Here is a 19,321-nt window from a genome sequence, read left to right as displayed (position 1 = left end):
TCTTTTAACACTTCTCTTTTTAAAGTTAACGAGTAAAACTTCAAACACAAATTATCAGATTATTAATAGGAGAGAAATGAAAGAAAATTACTGTCTATTTTTTTTAATAATAAATATCAAGAAGTTTAATATGTATTCTAAAATTGTGACATGTAAACTTCTTAAGAGGGAGTAGTATATTTGGCAAACATTCCAAAATTGTGAATATATATGAACATTATTGCCTAAAAAGAATGCAACTCTTTAGAATATCTAGAAGTGTAATATGCCAATACAATCTTTTGAATAGTAAAAGAATATGATTAAAATTTATGCAAGATTACCAAAATACATTTAAAAACAAAAATCGGGTACAAATGTTTGATCTATCCATTCTTTTTTTTTGTCCAAAAAGACTTGGGAAAATGCAAACAGTAATAGAATTTGAGCTCTGTTCGACAAATACATTCCCTATCGACTGTATATTTTAGAGTAGGACAGCTGAAACAAACCCAGTTGCCAAAACCCCACCGCACATCAAGAAACCGATTGGACTGCTCTTTCAAAATTCTCCTCGGCGGATGATGCACGTTTCACAAGAATGTGGTCTTGTTGCAATAGGCTGCAAAAACATTCCAATAATTTAACCCCGTTTATCAAATAGAACAATTATGCCAGCATTTTCAACACATGCACCAGAGGCAAAAGGTATAACGAAAACTTTCATTTGCTGAATCAGTTGGAATACTGACTGCATAGGTTGATAGTACTACAAAACTAAGTGGCTTCAAGAGCAGTGTTTTAACAACCAAATCAAATTGGCCGGTTCACTTGTTTGACCCAAACCAGAAGTCAAACTGATTTGATTCTTTCTTAAAAATCAGAAACTGATATGACCTGACCCCAACTCAAACTTGAAATGACATGAAACTGAAATAACCCAAAAATCATACCCCATGGCCCATAGTGACCCGAATTTGAAATGATCCGACTCAACTTCCATCCCTACCTTCAAAAAGCCATTTACCAGGACCCAAGTCTGACTTTCTTGTGCATGCGGAGAAGCAACCGATGTTTGCTCCAAAAGTCAAAACTAATTGCTAAGGTGTTTCATTTTTAAATCATAGCATCTCCACAGACTTCCTTGACGCGTAATTCTTTTTATTTCATGTTCTAACTAAGCAGTTTGAGAAATCGCACTTAGCTTAAAGGAGCATTCATCGTCAATTTTCACACAAAAACATGAAAACGGGGTAAATATGAAAGGACACTTTACCTGAGATAGCGGGAAGACGGTTTACCAAGGTGAAGACTGCATACTACCAGATTAGCTAAAGTCTCTGGATCCTTTGCATCCTGTACCAACATCAAAAGAAAACAATTGTTACTAACGTGAAGTAGAGAACTCTTTACAGTCAATTTGAAGCGAATCCAATTCTCCGTGCAATAAATTCAAATTTCGGAACTAGAGGAAAGCATGAAGTCTAAACAATTTAAAAGTAGTCCACAATGACGGCTGCAAGTAAGAAGTAAATAATCATGGACGGCAATATCACAAAAGTATTGCAAACTAAGCAAGTAGAAGCAAATAAGCATATGCTACAGTCCTTCAACTGTGAACAGCTATTATTTTCTCAAGATGATACATACACACACAAGAAAAGGGTGACGAGTTATATTTTTAGGATCAATCAGAAACACAGAAACAGAAGTAAGTTAACTAATTATAACTCGCCTTGTTCAATGCTTCAAGTAATAATGTTTCAGCATCATCAAACTTTCCCATGTGCATGCAACAAACTGCTCTCCCATTCAAGATCAAGTTTGTCATCAGAAACTTTTCAGAGAAATCTTGGAAGATGAGTTCTGCTTCCTTTATCTTTGCACCACCCTAATTGGCGCAAAAGAATATTTTATTAGAGTATTGCCAATGGCCTGTAACAATTATGATAAGATAAACAGTTTCACATACAACTGCCAGATTCAACCAAGCCATTGCAAGTTGAGTTAGTGTGTGGTCCTCATCAATCTGCTGCATGTGCCTCAGCTGTTTCTCTGCAAAATCTGACCTGTGCATCTTGAGAAATATTTGGACATTCAAAGCATACCTGGAAAAGCAAGGCAGCGCGTTTTAAGTATAAAAGCGATGAAAGAAAATCAATGCACAAAGTAATCTCAATCCATCTAATCCATGCATGATGCCACTACAGTTACAGATCCTAAATAGTCATTAATTGTGTACTCTTTTGATTTATTTTCATACAGAAGTATCTTTACAGTCATGGACAGAAGCCAAAATATTGGTCTTGCCAACCCTAAGATAATGCCCACCAAATATCCATAATCAAAAGAGAAAAGCACGCACTCAAATTCCAATTTGTTTGTTATTTTTAGTCACTTTTAATTGCGAACTCTTTCAATTTGTTTTCATAGACAAGTATCTTTATAGTTACCGACAGAAGAAAAAATAATCGTCTTGCAAACCCTAAGATAATGCCCAAAAATATCCATAATCGAAAGAGAAAAGCATGCTCATACTTTAATCCCAATTTTTTTGTTATTCTAAGTAACTTTAATGTAAAACTTGCTGTACAGCTAAGCACAATAGCCAGATAAAAATAAATAACATTTTCTCATCATCTCTTCATTCAAGTCACAGCATGCTCATAACCAAAGGCAAAATGAATTAAGAGAAGCTCCATTTTTAGCTTTTTCAATTATCTAATTTTATTTATTTTCCGCACACAGTCTGAAGAAAAGAGCTTCCTTAGTTCAGTAATATTCTCCTTAACCATAGCTTCCACAAAATAATAGACATCTTACTCGGTCCTAAATCTTTCTTTTTCAACTATAGTCAACTAAACCAACGATGAATCTAAGCCATGAAATTTATTTCATTTCGACATTTTAATCCTTGGAAAAAAGCTAACGAGATATGAAAATTTAAACATTTTGACATTTTAATCCTTGGACAATGCATCATAGCTAAAAGATGATATTAACAGCAGCAAAATATAAATAGTTCAACAGTAGCACTTCTAATAATGAATACCAACAAAGAAACGACAAATATTCCAACAACAAATCTGCATGTATAATTACAAAATCTAAGTCAAAATTAAACTTACAATTCCATGGTCCCTCCAGCATTGGTGTGTTTAAGAGCCTCATTATAGTCTTCTTCGTGCGTAAATATAGTCCCAGCAATCAGCCTCAAAGTAGCATTATTTGCAATTGCTGGATCAGCCAGCCAGTCTTTCAGGCTTGAGATAGTGGATTCCTGAAAAATTCAAAACTAATTAAAGCAGAGTAAAAACTTGCTTCTTCCTAGTTTTCAAATTTATGAATTTTAAAATTGATTCGACACGACTAGCATAGTTTTTTTTCTGTAAAGATGGTAATCGACTCTTTAGAGTCTCAATTGTTAGTTTGTTAGTTACGGAAGCGTGGTTCGAACCCACAACCTCTTGATGCACTTAGAGGTGTCTTAGCCATCCAAGCTAGGCCCACATTGGCTGACTAGCATAGTGATTTGGCTTAAATATCATGCAAAAGGTTAGGATTTTAGTGTTATTTTTATCTTAATATTAGTTTAATTTACATTTCTTAGATATAAGTTTGAAAATATTATTTGTATGTTTGAAAGTGTTGTTTTGTCATAATATTTGATGTTCTTTTGAGTATGGTGACATTGGAGGGTCATAGAATGCATTATGGGAAGGTTAAGGACTGACTGAAATGGAAATTTTGCACCTTCGCTACTCAGCAATCCTAGGCTATGTCACGAGTTGGCACGCCTGGTCACTTGGTGCTGGCTCGTGACAAATCTAACAGTCACAACTCCCTTTGAGCAGTCGCGACTATTTTGGGTATAACTTCCTCTACAAACATCGAGTTTAGATAATTCAAACGGCTATGGAAAGGTAACTCAAAGAGCTACAACTTTTAGGAAGACATCAAAATCTGATTCGTCCATTAAAAATGAAAAAATTACCCTTGAAATAACTGCTTATTTAGAGGCATGGCGACTTTCACCAAATGACACCTTTTGTGATGAAAAACTCTATTACTCTTGACCAATAAAATTCCAGACTTAATAAAAGGATGAAAGTGAAACGTGGTATTTTAAAGCTAGGAACAACATATTACAGAAACAAGAGGATATAAATACATAAGAGAAAAAGAATCGAGGAAGTTAGTTATCAGATTGACAAGATTTAAAGGCAAGTAAAGAAGCAAAAAAAGTACACATTGAAAACCAACTTTGTAAAAGAAACTTGTCACTGTAATTTTTTCTCCTTCTTTCTAACTTTCTAGTATTCTTCTTTCTTACTTTTATTATCTCTTTTATCTTTGTTTATGTATTAGTAAAAATCTACTAAGCCTAACTCCTTTGTAGGACTGGAATTATAATAACAAAACGTAATGAATTATGAATGTACAATCAATAGAATGAATGATTTGATATCAATTAAGATATACTATAAATATGTATGATTTGCCACCATGTATAATATATGAGTTAATAATTCATAATGAGAATTGAAAGTTTTGGTGGAAATTCAATTGCTATGACTTAAGTTAAAGGATTAAACTAAAGATATGAAATCTACTTTTAGAGGAGTATAAAGAATTAACAAAGAATTTCATAAACGTGAGGACATAGATAGTCCTGCTCAAAGACATCTTTAAATGACTTAGATATAAACTTTAAAGGGATTAGATTAGTTCTCCAATCATTTACATTCCTAAAATATTAAACATTCGTTGTTTTTGAATAGTAATTCATAACATATAATTTCATCCTACACTTTTAATATTGTTGTTAATTAAGTTCTAGCATTTAGTTTTAGTACTAAATGATCCTAGTTAGTTAATTAATTGTTTAGTTTAATTAGTAGTATAAATTTGCAATTCAACCTCAAAGCATTTGGTAACCCTAAATAATTTAGTACATACGCTATCCTGCTAATACCCTCAAATTGCCTCAGTTCAACCCCATGCTTACTCTATATTTAGCTACATAAGCTAGGGTATAAATTTCTACACTACATTTGACCCACATCAATAATCAAGATTCCAAACTCACTTTTAATTTCTCATGATTTTAGTTGCAAGTGAAGAATAGAATTGCACACGTGCATATGCAAAAGAAAACAAATAATAAGATAATTATATATCAGCTATGCTACGAACAAGAGGGAATAGGCTACTTAAATTTTATCAAATCTTCTTGGAAGGAAAGCCTAAAACTGCAAAATTTCAATATAATTCAATTCACACGCTTGGAAAGCTCTTAGTTACTAAAATTCAGTTCTTTTAAATAAGGAACAAGGAAAAGCAGTTTGAAAGAAAATAAAAGCATAGCTCACACAATTTACAACAAATAAAATTAAAGCTAAACATACATGATTTACAAAAATTAAGATTTTTGAAAAACAAATCTCTAAGTATCGGCCATGGTGCTTTCTATGGTTACTTTATTGTTTGCAAAGTAAATGTTATTTTGTCCACTTATCACTGTTGGATGAATTATAATCACTTTCATCCGATAGTGAAACAGGGTAAAAACCTAGTAACTCTAGAAAAAGCCATCCACACTAGACCAGTTCCAGAATGAAACCAGCCCCAGAAAATGTAAACTACAAACCACTAATCCAAACACATTCGTCATATACGATTCCAGTTCAACTACATCCTTAACTTTATACTAATTTTAAACAAAAAAAAACACCAATCATAAATAAAAAAAGAATGCCAAACAGATTTAGATCTCACACTTAACAAGCAATTAAATAATCACAAATGGCAATAAAATCATCGAAATGCGAAAGAGATCAAGCAAAATTATACCTTCCTCTCAGGGCTAGAGAGATACAAAGCCAACAATTTCACCGCCTGAAGAGACGTAGGTGCAGAATCGTTGATCTCATTAATCACCAGCTGCCGCCACAAAAAATGCAAAAAAACATCAATTACTCATTCAATTCTTTAAAAAATTGACAAAAATTACAGTTTCAGAAAGAACATACGTGATAACTGCCGAGGGCAATGTACGAGCGATGAACAAGGCAATCGCGCTCAACGGCGTCGTCTGGTGAAAGGTTCGGGATGTCGCTGCTGTTGATCGCTGCTTGATAAGCTCCTAAATAGAAGTTGTTTCGTAGCGTAAAGAGATGATCCGGTGCTGCTGCCATTGTTGTTCTGTTTGGTTAGATCTGCAGATTCAGTCTCTTTTCTTCTAAGTAAAATAAAATGGACTATACAGATCGTTTGAAGGAACGAATTTTTGCTTTCTTCAGTTTATTATTTATTTTTTTCAGACCTTAACTTTTGCATATTATCGAGGTGACCCCAATTGTTATTCCATTTTGCACAATAGACCCTTCTCATATTAATAATAAAATAATACTCTTTTGCCTAAAGATTGATAAAATAATTTTTTATATCCAAAATTTTAATATTTTGTCAGAAATATTTCTAAAAAATATTTTGAACATTTTGATCTATTAATTTTACGAATATGATAAATATATCTAATTCTAAATGTAAACTTATATGGGCATATAATCTTCATTTTAAACCATTGAACGCTTCATAAACTGATATAAAAGATTAATTTGTATAGAAGTAAACATTAATGAAATAAAAAAAAACTAATCATAATTTATAAAGTTTTTTTGAAATAGGTGTAATTGTATTAATTAAAATTGACGGATTAGAATATTTAATTTCTTTTTCTTAAACATATTTAATAAAATGACTAAAATTAAAATTAAAATAATAATTTTACGTTAAATATTTTCTGCAGTTTACAATATGGTAATTTATCTCTGGAATTGATAAACATTTGATATTTTCTGTAATATTTGTTTGGCCATTAGTTAAGGACATGCTATCAAAGATTTATTTAGCTTTTAATAAAAAGCTAAAAGTAAATTCTAAAACTGAAAATGTATCAATGTGCATTGTTGGAATTAAAAGCAACACAATGTAAACGTATAGAGACAATACATTTATAGGTCCATAATGAGAATTACAATCTTGATTTAGATATTACATCCAGTTCAAAATTTTAAATAACGAGTTAGTAAGTTGTTTTCATTTTAAAATTCTCATTCTACTCAATCTGTAATTCAATTGTACTAATTCATCTAGATGTATGTAGATTTTGTAGTTTCCTTCAAACCGATTGTAGCTTAAGTCCTGCAGTTTTAGATGCTTCAGCTCAAGCAAGGAAGGGTTTATGCTACCCCTCAAATTTCCGATTACGGAGCTACTCAAGACTGTCGCATATAATAAATTCCGTACTCGACCAAGATACTAGTCGGGTATCGGTACCTGTAAGATCTTGCTTGAACTTGAGAAGGGCCTGCCTCTCACTTTCAATGCATAAAACACTTGTTGTTGTGTTCCCATGATAAGGGCTTATAAAAGAATTAGTTGCCGTAATAAGAAAGCCAAGAATAACAAAATTTAACTGCAGATTGTAAATTTCTTCATTTTGCATTCTCTGTATTAGACTTTTTTTTCTTAAAAATACATTATTTATTCTAAATATTAAATGAATTCGGCACAAATGCGGACATGTAGTACTAGTTAAATTGTATTATTAATTCTTCGATAACGGCTACAATGATTCTTTTGTTGTTTATACATCTTAATTTTTGGATATCTATAACAGAAGTGACAGCTAATTAAAAACTAACTTGTATTGAACTCTCTGTTATATCATCAAAACTATAACTAACTGCAACTGACTGTAACACACTGTCAATACTAAGCAGTCGTGTCTATTAATGAAGCGAAGCATCATGAGATATACATTCTCTGAGATCCAACAACTGATTCATCTTCCTTCGCGTAACCATTTGATAACTCATCGTCGCGTTTTCTCTTTAATTTGCTCTTCCAATCATCCACTTTATCATCAGCAAATGATAAAAACGTCTGGATTCGTCTAGAACGAGAGCTGGCACCGATAGAAGGATCTGAAACCTCAGGAGAGTAGCGGCTGAACTGGCGTAACATCATGCAAAAGTAAATAAACAGAGCAAGAAAACACGCAACTCCACATATGAGAAAAAGCCCCCAGAAGCTTTGTATCTGAAGCTGTTCTGATCCAGACTCGGAGATTTGAGAACCGCACACTTTTCTTGCCAGCCACTTACTATGTAGCTTTTGAAGATCGCCATTTTCAGAGAGAGTCAGAATGGCAGTTGACATATCTATGGCTAAAGGAGAATCTCTTGGAAATGCCTGAAGCACAAGATAGTCAGACCAGTTAATCACCCCAGCTGAAAAATTAATTAAAATGTAGCAAATTCAAAGCTTGATACAGAAGAACCTAAGGTAATACAACCATGTAATAGCTTATCATGAGAATTTCTATAACCGACTTGCGTAAACCCAAAGAATAGCCAGAAAGGAGGAACACAAGAATCAAAGACTTAAAATTTAATCAATTAATTCTATGAGATACTTACAAATCCCCATCCACCCTTGGTAAACTCTTGGCCTCTGATTGAGAACTGACAATATTCAGAAAGAAAGAGGTCCACATACGGTCGTTCATCAACCACAGCAGCAACAGTTCCATTTATAAGGGCGCGTGCATATTCTTCTGGTGAGCCAAGAGCAATAAGTCTGGTTTTAGCTATGTTGAGTTCCTCAATCAGATAATTCTCTGCAAAGGACCCTACTTGGTATCCAATACGTTCATTGCTAGTGACCAAAGAATCAATTCCTTTGATGGGTGAGGATAACTGCTGGACAGTCAGTATTGATGTCAGACTTGCAGTATAGCTCGAGTTGATTATCAAAACAACAAAAAGCCATATGATTAGCACCACTCTACCGAGCGTGCTCACTGTATTTTCTCCTGAAATTTTGAGGAATCCGGAAATGGTATTATTGACTAGAGTCATAACCAGTTCCTCAATAAAATAGGGTATTATAAGTTTAAGATGAAAAAATTGAAAAAAGAAAGCAACTTACTATGAGCAAAAAACATAGTTGAGAAGCTAAACCTGCAAGACAAAAGAAAAAGAGTGACATCACAAATTTGAAAAAGGTAACAGCATAACTCTAACTAAAGATGTTCTGAATTAAATAACTTAATCACTCATTCCCTTCATTAGTAAAACAAGATAAAACAGTTGCACTATTATTGGAGTTTCGTGTGCAAGTTTATATTACCCTCTTGAAACACCTTCTTTTTTCCCCTAAATTGACCAGTGGAGGGGAATGGGAGAAATGACAATGTCCAACTTAGAGAAAGTTCACAGAATTGCGCAGGAGGTTAATGGTGTAAGAGACAAAACCAAAAGCACCAGCCCATACATGAGGAATGAGCAAATTCCCTGGAAAGAATGTCATCCAATTGACGGAAAGGAAGCCAACTCCAACTAATGAACAAGTCACAAACTCATCCAAAAAATTATAAAGGGAAGAAAAGCAGCAAATTTAATAAAAGAAGTCAACGTTTTCAGTGATAAATGCAAAATTTCGAAGTTGTTGATAAAACATGATTGATTCCACCGAGAGATTGATAAGCAAACCATGAAGTTTAAACAAACAATGAAGACAGGGTTCCTAAGATGTGGGCATTGATTGATAGGCTCATGGTAGGATTTTGATAGCTATTTCAATTATCAAACAGTAGAGTAGTTGAATTATCAAAGAGTAGATAAGAACGAGCATCATAAACTAGTGTCATTATTCTCTTCAACTGAGCTGCTTTCAGTAGTTACCAATTACAAAAAAATTCCCTCAATAAATAGCATAGAAAATAAGCTGATAAAATAAGAGAAAAGATCATTGTTGGAAGTAGTTGGCCGTAGATCCAACGTCGCATTTGTCATCTATTAAGTTGTATTATATCATCATGTGATACTGTTTTGAAGGAATTCAGATACAGATCCTTTTCTAGTTCATCTCGATAAGCTAGTAGTTGTTCATTTGAATATTAACTTGACAAGCTATGTGGTGTCGAACAGCAAATTAATCTACCATGTATTACTGAAAAATGTGGAGATCATTCTGTACATCAATCAAAGTACTCACCAGAGAACTGTGACAATTTGCTTCTTAGGTGGGCCCCGGAACTCATCATTGATTCTGTGTTCAAGGATCCACACAACAGCTCCCACCACAAGAAAAAAAGTTGACGTAACAACCCACATCCATGGAGTAAATGGTCTCAAGAACGCCCACTCATTTGAATTCAATTTTTTGACTGGAGCTACGACCACTAGTCCAGACTCTGTATATGGCTGTGTGAAATCCACAGCCCTTGTTCGGTTTGTGACAATTGCAATGTCTCCGATAACAGCATCAAACTTCTGTAGGAAAAAAAAGTTTACAATATCAGTACAAGAACAATACTTTTTATTTTCGGTAATAACATTTGTTAATCTTGTTTTCATTCTCAGACTTCATAGTCTACTTACGCCTGCTGTTATCTGGTTTACAAGTTCAGCGTAGCTTGGATTTTTATGATCATCTCCGAAAGGAATGAACTTATATGGAACTGCATAAGGAAGTAGTTTTATCGCAGCAAGGAATATATCTATGCAATATCCACGAACATCATCTGTACCATTTACTTTTGACACAAAATCACGATAACTAACTCGGCTTGGAACACCAATTCTTAAGTACCGTCCATTGTTTGGAAAAACCCATCCACGAGGCTTAACTGTTACTCCTCCAGGCCATACAACAGTACTGAGCAAACGTTGGCTGGAACTTGAACGGTTAGCTGGTTTTCCATAAAGGGTTTCTGGAGGCACAATCGATAGCCCAGAATAATTAGACCAGTATCCAATCAGCTGATACCCATTTTCAATCACATTAATTACTTCATAGGAAGGATACAAGGGAGACCTGTCTGTACTAAACTGAATAGGCCCTGTTAAACCTGTCATGTTTGTCTGTAATATGTTACTCAGCAACTTGCTTCCACCATCAAAAATGCTTAATGCTCCAAGATTCAAAATCCCACCTCCTAGATTACTTAAGTTCGAATCATTGGAAAATGAAATAGTGTTGCCTTGATCAAAAAACAATTTCAGTGCATGAGCAATCATCCAAACTGTATCATAAGCATATAAACCATATGGGTTTAACCCAATAGAACCATTGCTCAGCTTGTTCCACCGTGATTCGAAATCCTTTCTTCCTTTTGAGTCTCTTGTGTGCGGGCGAAATGTGAGAACACCCTGAATAGAATTGGCAACTTTGGGAGAAAGTGTTAAGCTTGAATCTAAAACGGTGGACAACCATGTGGTAGCTATCCACACAAACCCCTTCTCCATCATCCCAAGACTTTGAGCCACATCAAAAACCAAGAGTCCAGTTTTGGAGAAAGTATGCAAAACAATCACTCGCGATTCCATCCCTAGAATTTTAATTAATTCATCTTGAACTTGACTTCGTTTCGCTGCTGGATCTGGTGGGAGTGCTGCTTTATAGGAAATTCTGCTGCGTCTCTCTGCAAGTTTATCACCTAATGCTGTTACACCATTTCTACTCTGATCATCATCACTGTAAATTGCAATCACCTCAGTCCAACCATAGAAACTAACTATCTCGGCAATGGCAGTCATCTGAAAAAGATCGTTAGGAGCTGTTTGAACGAAGTAGGGATATTGGAGAGGGGACAGGGAGGGGTCTAGAGCTGTAAATGACAATAGTGGAACATGGAGCTCATTTGCAAGATGGGATAGCACATGGGCCATTACAGCATTTTGTGGACCAAGAATAGCAACCGTATCAGTCTCCATAAACTGTAATGCTACAATCAATCGAAACATATTCCAAGTATTACTATCTTGCAACTAACACATACACAAACAACTTTCGAATAAAGAGAAGAAATCAGTTTAAAATCATACCGCCAATAATACCGAGAAATCCACTGAAGTTGGAATCATGCATGGTTATAGAAAATTTCCTTCCTCCAAGAAAACCGGGATCAGAATTTATATCATCCTCAGCTGCTTTCATAGCAATCCTTGAAACCCTCCCATTGATACTTCCAAATGAGAAAATAGCTCCAACGCGGATAACACCAGGGCCGGCACTCGCATCCCCATTTGAAATTTGACCGATGTAGACAAGCAGGAAGCATAGAAACCAAATCAGATTCATGGTACTCCCTCAATTGCTAAATTTTGCTACCTAACTTGCAAAATTGGACAGAACAAATACATCAGCTCAATATGAACAGAGACACAGATTCATGAGCAATCTCTTAACGATAATAACAATAACTCTATAGAGAAGATATAGCAAACACTAAGTAGCAGTGTGCATAACAATCCTAAAGTAAACATTTTTAATCTTGAAAACATCAAATTGAATCAACAATAAAAAAACTTTAAAATTACCTGTAAAGAAGTAGGAAGCAGAAGCAAAGAATAATGAGGTGATTCCTTAGCACTAACCTCAAATTCAAACAAAGAATATGTTTGAACTTAAACAAATTATCCATCCTCCTGCAAAACACCAAAGTTCATTCATAAAAAGAACTCCACTGAAATGTTTATTTTGTTGAGTGGGAGATAGTGCTCAACAATGGTGGTGGGGTGGGGTTGGATATTTAAGAGGGCATAGAGAAGGAAATGTTGATAGATTGTGAGCATAATTAAAGGAACGAGAATAAGAGAATCATATTTTTCTTTCTTTACTTTAGTTAATGTTGGATATTGATGACGCTGATAAAGACCACCACCAAGTCAGCAAATATTATAGAATTCTTTTGGGTTTTTTACTCAAATAACTAGAGGTGGCCACAGTTTATAATTCGGCAGTTCCGGTTCGAAACTGTCAGGTCACGGTTCAAAAAAAAGTGGAACCGGCCTGAAACCGCCTAAGAGACGGTTCCATGACGGTTTAGAATCGGACGGTTCCGGTTCCGGTTTAGGACGGTTTAAAAAAAATTAAAATTAAAGTTAAAATTTAATTATTAAAAAATAAAATAACTCACGGAAATATTATTAAAAGAAAATATTTTTTTTTATATTTTCTTTAAAAAAAAAGTAAGAACAGTGAAAGAATAATAAATAAATAAAGATAATGAAAGAATGGCACTGCATCACGCGCGAAAAGGAACAAAAAAAAATGTACCCCATGAAAAGGTTTACCTGTTTTAGAATTTTCTTGTAATTATTCCTATTTAATAAGTATGCCTATTAGATTTAACATTTGTTTTAGTTTATTTTCATTGTCTATTTTAGTTTATTTTTAGTTTATTTTTATTTACATTGTAAAATATAAAATATAAAACTACTTTATGACATGAGACTACTTCTTTTTATTTATTTTTTGTTTATTGTTTTTACATTTTTTTGGATAAATGGTGATTATATTAACTTTACCACAAGATGTGATAGGCAAAAAAAATCGAGCACTAGAGCTTTGTGAAGCAATCTAGGCATCGGAATACATCGTTACCACCAAATAAAAAATGCGGATGGTGATATCTATAATGGATCACCCCCTTATTAATACATTGAAAAATCAAATCATTGTAGCTTGTAACTTCATTTCGAAACACCCTCTTATTTCTTGCCTTTCAAATTTTCCAAACACCAAATAACCAAATTGTAGCCCAGAGATTTCTATATTCAGATTTCGCCAAGTCCATCCACTGAAAATAGAAACTTGCAATATCATCCGGCATCGTCCAAGCAACAATACCAATCTTGTATAAAAGGTTCGACCAAAAACCACAAGCCAACGGACATAAAACAACAATATGAAATGCTGTTTCAATCTCTGAGCAGTTCAAACAAAACTGCTGCTCTTGCGCTATAATTCTATAATTTGTCTTTACGTTAAAAAATTGAAACTTTAAAACTATTATTATTATAATATTGTTTATTTCAGTTTATCTTCATTTTATTATTTTTTTACATTATAAACAGAAATTTTATAAATATTTTATGGAACATCGTCATTTATCTTTTATTTATTTTCCGTTTATCTTTTGTTTATTTTTGTTTTTGCATTTTAAAAATTGAAAATTTTAAAATAAAAATATGTTACACGATTGTTTATCTTTCGTTTATTTTATACTTATTTTTAGTTACATTCTAAAACATAAATTTTAAAAAAATTTATGCATCATGATTGTTTATCTTTTTTACATTATAAAGCAGAAACTTTAAAAATAATTTATGCTACACCATCGTTTATTTTATATTTATTTTGACTATGTATATTTATCTTGCTGAATCAAATGGATAACAATCCAATTTTTGTATTATCACAATGACAAATGGGATAACACCGGAAATTTTATTCATTTTCAAATAGTTGGTATACTAATACATATTAGTTGAAAATTTATGGATTGAAAGCATATATTTGTGAATCAACCGAAGATATATTATGGGAGAACAACAATTGACATACCATAAAATATCAAATTAGAACTGGCTATAGACTACTGTGAATAAAAAATGATGCAAATCTTCAATTTTACATCAACTTGAAGAATAAGTAAAATGATTTCATAATGTATCCATCATAAACAATTAAAAAACTACAAAATTGACCATATCATCTATTGCGACAAATGATTCAGGATCTTATAATCAAAAGGATCAATCGGCCTCTTACCAACATATCAACTAGTATTCAGATCAATATTAACTCTTGATTAAAAGAAACTGAAAGAATTAAAATAAAATGCCAACACAATGAAATATCGCTTGATTGTAAAAGTTATCGCCAATATTACACCATCTTCAAATTATCAATAAATCTACGAATTTATTCAATTTGAAGGAATCTAATAACAAAAAAAGAGGATAAAAATACATTACACATTATTTATCTTTATTTATTTTTATATTTTATTTTTATTTATATTATTAAAAAAATTTAAAATGTTTATCCATCATCACTGTTTATCTTTTATTTATTTTCTGTTTTGTTTTTTCAGTGTATCAACATATTTAATATAGTAGAGACATTTACTTTTTTTATCCATAATTATTTTTAAATGAAACCTCGAATCAGCATTCAATTCTCTGTCAATTTACAATTATTGTGAATTCAATCAATTAAGAAATATATTTTTTAAGCTTTTAAAACTATTTTATAATAGAGTATTGTTTATATCCAGTTTGTTTTTTTTTATTTTTAAACCTGGATAGTTTCTTGTTCCACATAACAATCCTCTCAATTGAACTGCAAAAAAACACCACTCACATTTGAAAGATTTCCACTCAGTGAAGCTGTTATATGGATCATTAGTAAAACTTGATTTTATTAATGTCAGCAAGATTTCCTTCTCAGTTGTTGGCAACTGAGAATATACAAAATTAACTAAAAGACAAAACAAAATATGATAGAAAAGTAAATCAAAGTAACAAATTCTAGCACAGATGAAAGGCTAAAAAATAACATGGCAAAAAAGAAATTGTTTCAAGAAAAATGGTATTTTGGGTAATTTTTTTTTAAATTTAGATTAAATAATTATTTAATTTCATAAAGTTATTATTAACAAATAATTATTGATATAAATTATCAATTTATTTAAGTAATTTTTAAAAAATAAATTATTAATAAGAGTTTAATTTCAATAGGATTACAATATAAATAAGAGTTAGTTGAATAAAGAAGAGTTAAATAAAGTGTGTAGTTGTTTAAACTACGAAACCACATAGTTTTTGTGATCTTTGTTTTTTGGCCTAATTTCTTAAAAAAACCCCACCTTGCACTTTTTCTTCGTTTATACCCTGACCTTGTAAAAACACCATTTATACCCAATTTTGGGTTTTTATGTTTCATCCCTACCCAAAAGCATTAAATTGTACTCTTTTCATTTGGAAAAAAGTTTAAAACATACTTTTTTCTATTTTAAAATATACAAATAAATCCTTAAACTTAAAAAATAATCAAATACATCCAAATAATTAATTATTATTTTTAATTTTATAAAATAAAAAAAATTAATTATTATTTTTAGTTTTTTTGTCGGAAATATTTTTTTTAAAAATTAAAAAAATTCGGAAATATTTGTTTAAAAAATTAAAAAAAATTATTATTATTTTTAATTTTTTGAAAAAGATGGTATTTTTGTATTATTAATAACATTAATATCTAATTAGTATATAAGTTAAAAATGAAGGATTGTTTTAAACTCTTTTTCAAATGAAAAGAGTACAATTTAATGCTTTTGGGTAGAGATGAAACATAAAAACTCAAAATTGGGTACAAATGGTGTTTTTATAAGGTCAGGGTATAAACGAAAAAAAAATACAAGGTGGGGTTTTTTTAAGGAATTAAGCCTTGTTTTTTTTGTTCTAGTCCTTATTTTTGTCCATATAAATGTACGATAATATATAAAAATTACTAAATCTATATAAGATAATGATTGATAAAAATATATATAAGATAATGCATAGTTGCACACACAATGTTTATTATTATAATGTTACTATTGCTTAAAATATATTTATCAGACAAGCAATCTAATGTAGGTATTTTATATAACTAGATTCGCATTACGTGCTACGCACGTGGCTCGTAATGTGACTCGTAACTGATCAATTTATATACACTTTTTTTTAAATTTATCATTATTGATTTCAATTGATAGCATGTGAATATTAATCCATTATTCCGTAGATATTTAAAAATATTATTTTATAAAAGTAAGTTGAAATTTGTAAAAATATTATTATATTAATTGATTAAAATAAATTTAATTTGAATAAAAATGTAAAATTTTATTTTGTTGATAATTTAGTAAAGAATGTGTAACATAATTCAAATTGTAGTATTCCATAGTAATTTTAAAATGGACAAGTATAATAAGGATGGACAAAAATATATATAAAGTGATTTTCATTCCAAATAAAGGATAAGTGAATTTGGAAAGTGATTTTGATTGGAAATTTCCGTAACTTGAAATTATTACTCTAAATTATTACTCTGTCTACAGGGTAAATAAAAATCAAATGTCACGTTAGAAAAATAAAAAATAAATAAGATTGATCACTTTTTTTAAAATAGTCTATTTGTACTATTATTTTGTAGTATACCTAATTACATTTAGGCCATGTTTGGTTCATGGAATAGATCCGGAATAGAATACCTATTCCGTATTGAATAGTTATTCCTCACTTTGGTTTATGGAATAGTAACTCCATGGAATTGCTATTCCATGATTTTATGGAATAACTACTCCTCTCAAAAAGTAAAGAATAGCTATTACATTCCTCATAGAATAGCTATTCTATTCCATACTATTCCATTCCATGAACCAAACATAAGAGTCCTAATTTAAGTTGCCTAATGTGGTTTTGTTCTGAACTCTTAATTTCGATTTCTTACTATTTGATGTAGATGAATAATTTATATTAGGGTATTTTAATGCAGTGCCACAATTTTAAATTATTTTTAAAGGTAGTCATACATAGTATAGAAAAGATAGAATTTCGATAGTATAGAATAGATAGAGTTTTGGTTGTTTTTAAATTAAATAAGTTTCTATTAATATATTTTAACTATTATTAAGAAAATCTACAATATAGGCATGTTAGAGTTTTAGTTGGATTCGAAAATATATTAATATATTAAAGGCATTACCGTAAAAGTGTCTGTCTCTTTTCCATCCGCGCTTTTATGCACGTAGCTAGTAACGTGACTCGTCAATTTACATATTTATTTATTTATTTTAATTGTATCAATTTATATTAAATGAGTTAAGAGTTTTTGTTAGAAATGAATTAATGGGATATTGACAAAATAAATCTCACTGTTTCACTTTTGTAGCGATTTAATCCTAACGTTCAAAACGTTACGAAATAAATCTAAACCTTTCTTATTTTTGCAATTTATAATCCCAATCAGTTTTCCGACATGTTTGATTTAAGAAATATTCGTGAGTTGGGTTAAATTTAATATAACTATATCATTATGTTTTATTTTTAATCAATATTAATAGACTTTTTAGTGGATTAAAAAATATCTTATGAACTTTTTTTGATTATTTAAAATGACAATTATATCCTTAAAAATAAGTTTAGATTGATGGTTGAATGTATTTGTCCCAGTTTATAAAAATGACTTATCAAAATGTATAAGTTATTTATAAAGGATATATTTGATAAAATAGTAAAAATTATGGATATAAAATATCATTTGGCTATATAATAATAATTCAACAAAGTAATTAATCTTTGTGTACATCAGAATACTGAAAATCAAAATAGTTATTTAGTTAGAGTCTTGGGCGAAAGAGTATTTTTAATTTATATTTATTGGTAGATTAACTAATGATTACAATCATTTGTGAAGAAAAAAAACTACTAAAAAATAGCAATTATGCAATTATGTAGCTGTAATAAATCAAAAAATAAGTCAAAATTGTTTGAGAAAACCACAAAAATATTACTATTTAAATAGAAAATAACAAAAATACACACCAACCTAATAATTTACATTGATACCAAAAAAAGATAAAAGTTTACATATTCTAACCAAACCAATAAATAGGAGACACATGGCACACACAAAAAGCAAAAAAAAAGGTCAAAAACGTGTCATAACTGGTCAAAAACGCGTCTGACATGCGTCAGAATCGCGTCTGACACGCGCGTCAGTGACGCGTCAGTACGTGTCAGCGAATCTCAGCATGTCAAAATAATTTAAACATGTATCAGCTATGTATCTGCTATGTATCTGAAATGTGTCACTGGTTCATTTTCTCATATTTTTAAAAATATAAATAAATAAATAAATTTATGTGTGTATATATATACACACACATATATTATTTTATGTACTATTTATGTGTATATGTATAATATATTTTAAATTTAAAGATATATGTATCAAATGCTTTAAAAATGCATAAATTATGTTATAAAAAAGTATACATATTATATTATGGATTAAAAATATACGTATCTATTATATATATATAAATTGCTTCTAATATGTATTCAATATATGTATTTAAAACACGTGTTTTCCTATTAAAAATTTGATGTTTGCTCCGTTCTTTTATTTTTCCATCTTGCACGAGGTTTTGCTTTTTAGCTCAATTTATTGTTTTTATATATAATATATTTGCGATGTATCGGCCATGTATTTAAGTGTATATAAGATATAGAAGATACATCGGTAATATACTAAAATTTTATTATTAATTTTTCTCATCTATATTTATGATGTATTGATGGTGTAGTTATGATGTATCGATAATGTATTACGATGTATCTGCCATGTATTTAAGTGTATTGCAAGATATAGATGATACATCGGTAATATACTAAAATTTTATTATTAATTTTTCTCATCTATATTTATGATGTATTGA

At 30.9% G+C, this 19,321-nt stretch overlaps 2 protein-coding genes across 6 annotated transcripts; both read right to left on the bottom strand.

The window, feature by feature from the left end:
* Positions 1-308: 308 nt before the first annotated feature.
* Positions 309-6,260, bottom strand: LOC126674701 (coatomer subunit epsilon-1-like). The gene is made up of 7 exons (XM_050369190.2): positions 6,012-6,260; positions 5,833-5,922; positions 3,108-3,259; positions 1,952-2,087; positions 1,715-1,870; positions 1,256-1,335; positions 309-601 (listed from the first exon to the last, which is right to left on the bottom strand). Exons 1-7 carry the CDS (start codon positions 6,174-6,176, stop codon positions 517-519), a joined length of 864 nt encoding a protein of 287 aa, XP_050225147.1. The 5' UTR covers positions 6,177-6,260; the 3' UTR covers positions 309-516.
* Positions 6,261-7,569: 1,309 nt separating this feature from the next.
* LOC126672209 (glutamate receptor 3.2-like) lies at positions 7,570-12,687 on the bottom strand. Of its 5 annotated transcripts, none has more exons than XM_050366156.2 (7): positions 12,372-12,683; positions 11,877-12,166; positions 10,431-11,776; positions 10,045-10,322; positions 8,977-9,008; positions 8,466-8,860; positions 7,570-8,238 (listed from the first exon to the last, which is right to left on the bottom strand). In XM_050366156.2, the coding sequence occupies exons 2-7, from the start codon at positions 12,130-12,132 to the stop codon at positions 7,792-7,794; spliced, it is 2,754 nt and encodes a 917-aa protein (XP_050222113.1). In that variant the 5' UTR covers positions 12,133-12,166; positions 12,372-12,683; the 3' UTR covers positions 7,570-7,791. The 5 variants fall into 5 exon arrangements, with proteins under 5 accessions (XP_050222113.1, XP_050222112.1, XP_050222114.1 ...); XM_050366155.2 differs by having other exon boundaries at positions 11,877-12,162; XM_050366157.2 differs by lacking the exon at positions 12,372-12,683 and having other exon boundaries at positions 10,431-11,768; positions 11,877-12,050.
* Positions 12,688-19,321: the final 6,634 nt, after the last annotated feature.

The sequence above is a fragment of the Mercurialis annua genome, linkage group LG3, assembly GCF_937616625.2.
Source record: "Mercurialis annua linkage group LG3, ddMerAnnu1.2, whole genome shotgun sequence".
NCBI classification, from domain to species: Eukaryota; Viridiplantae; Streptophyta; class Magnoliopsida; order Malpighiales; family Euphorbiaceae; genus Mercurialis; species Mercurialis annua.
Note: the sequence above shows the minus strand (reverse complement) of the source record. Positions and strands in the feature narration are given on the sequence as shown.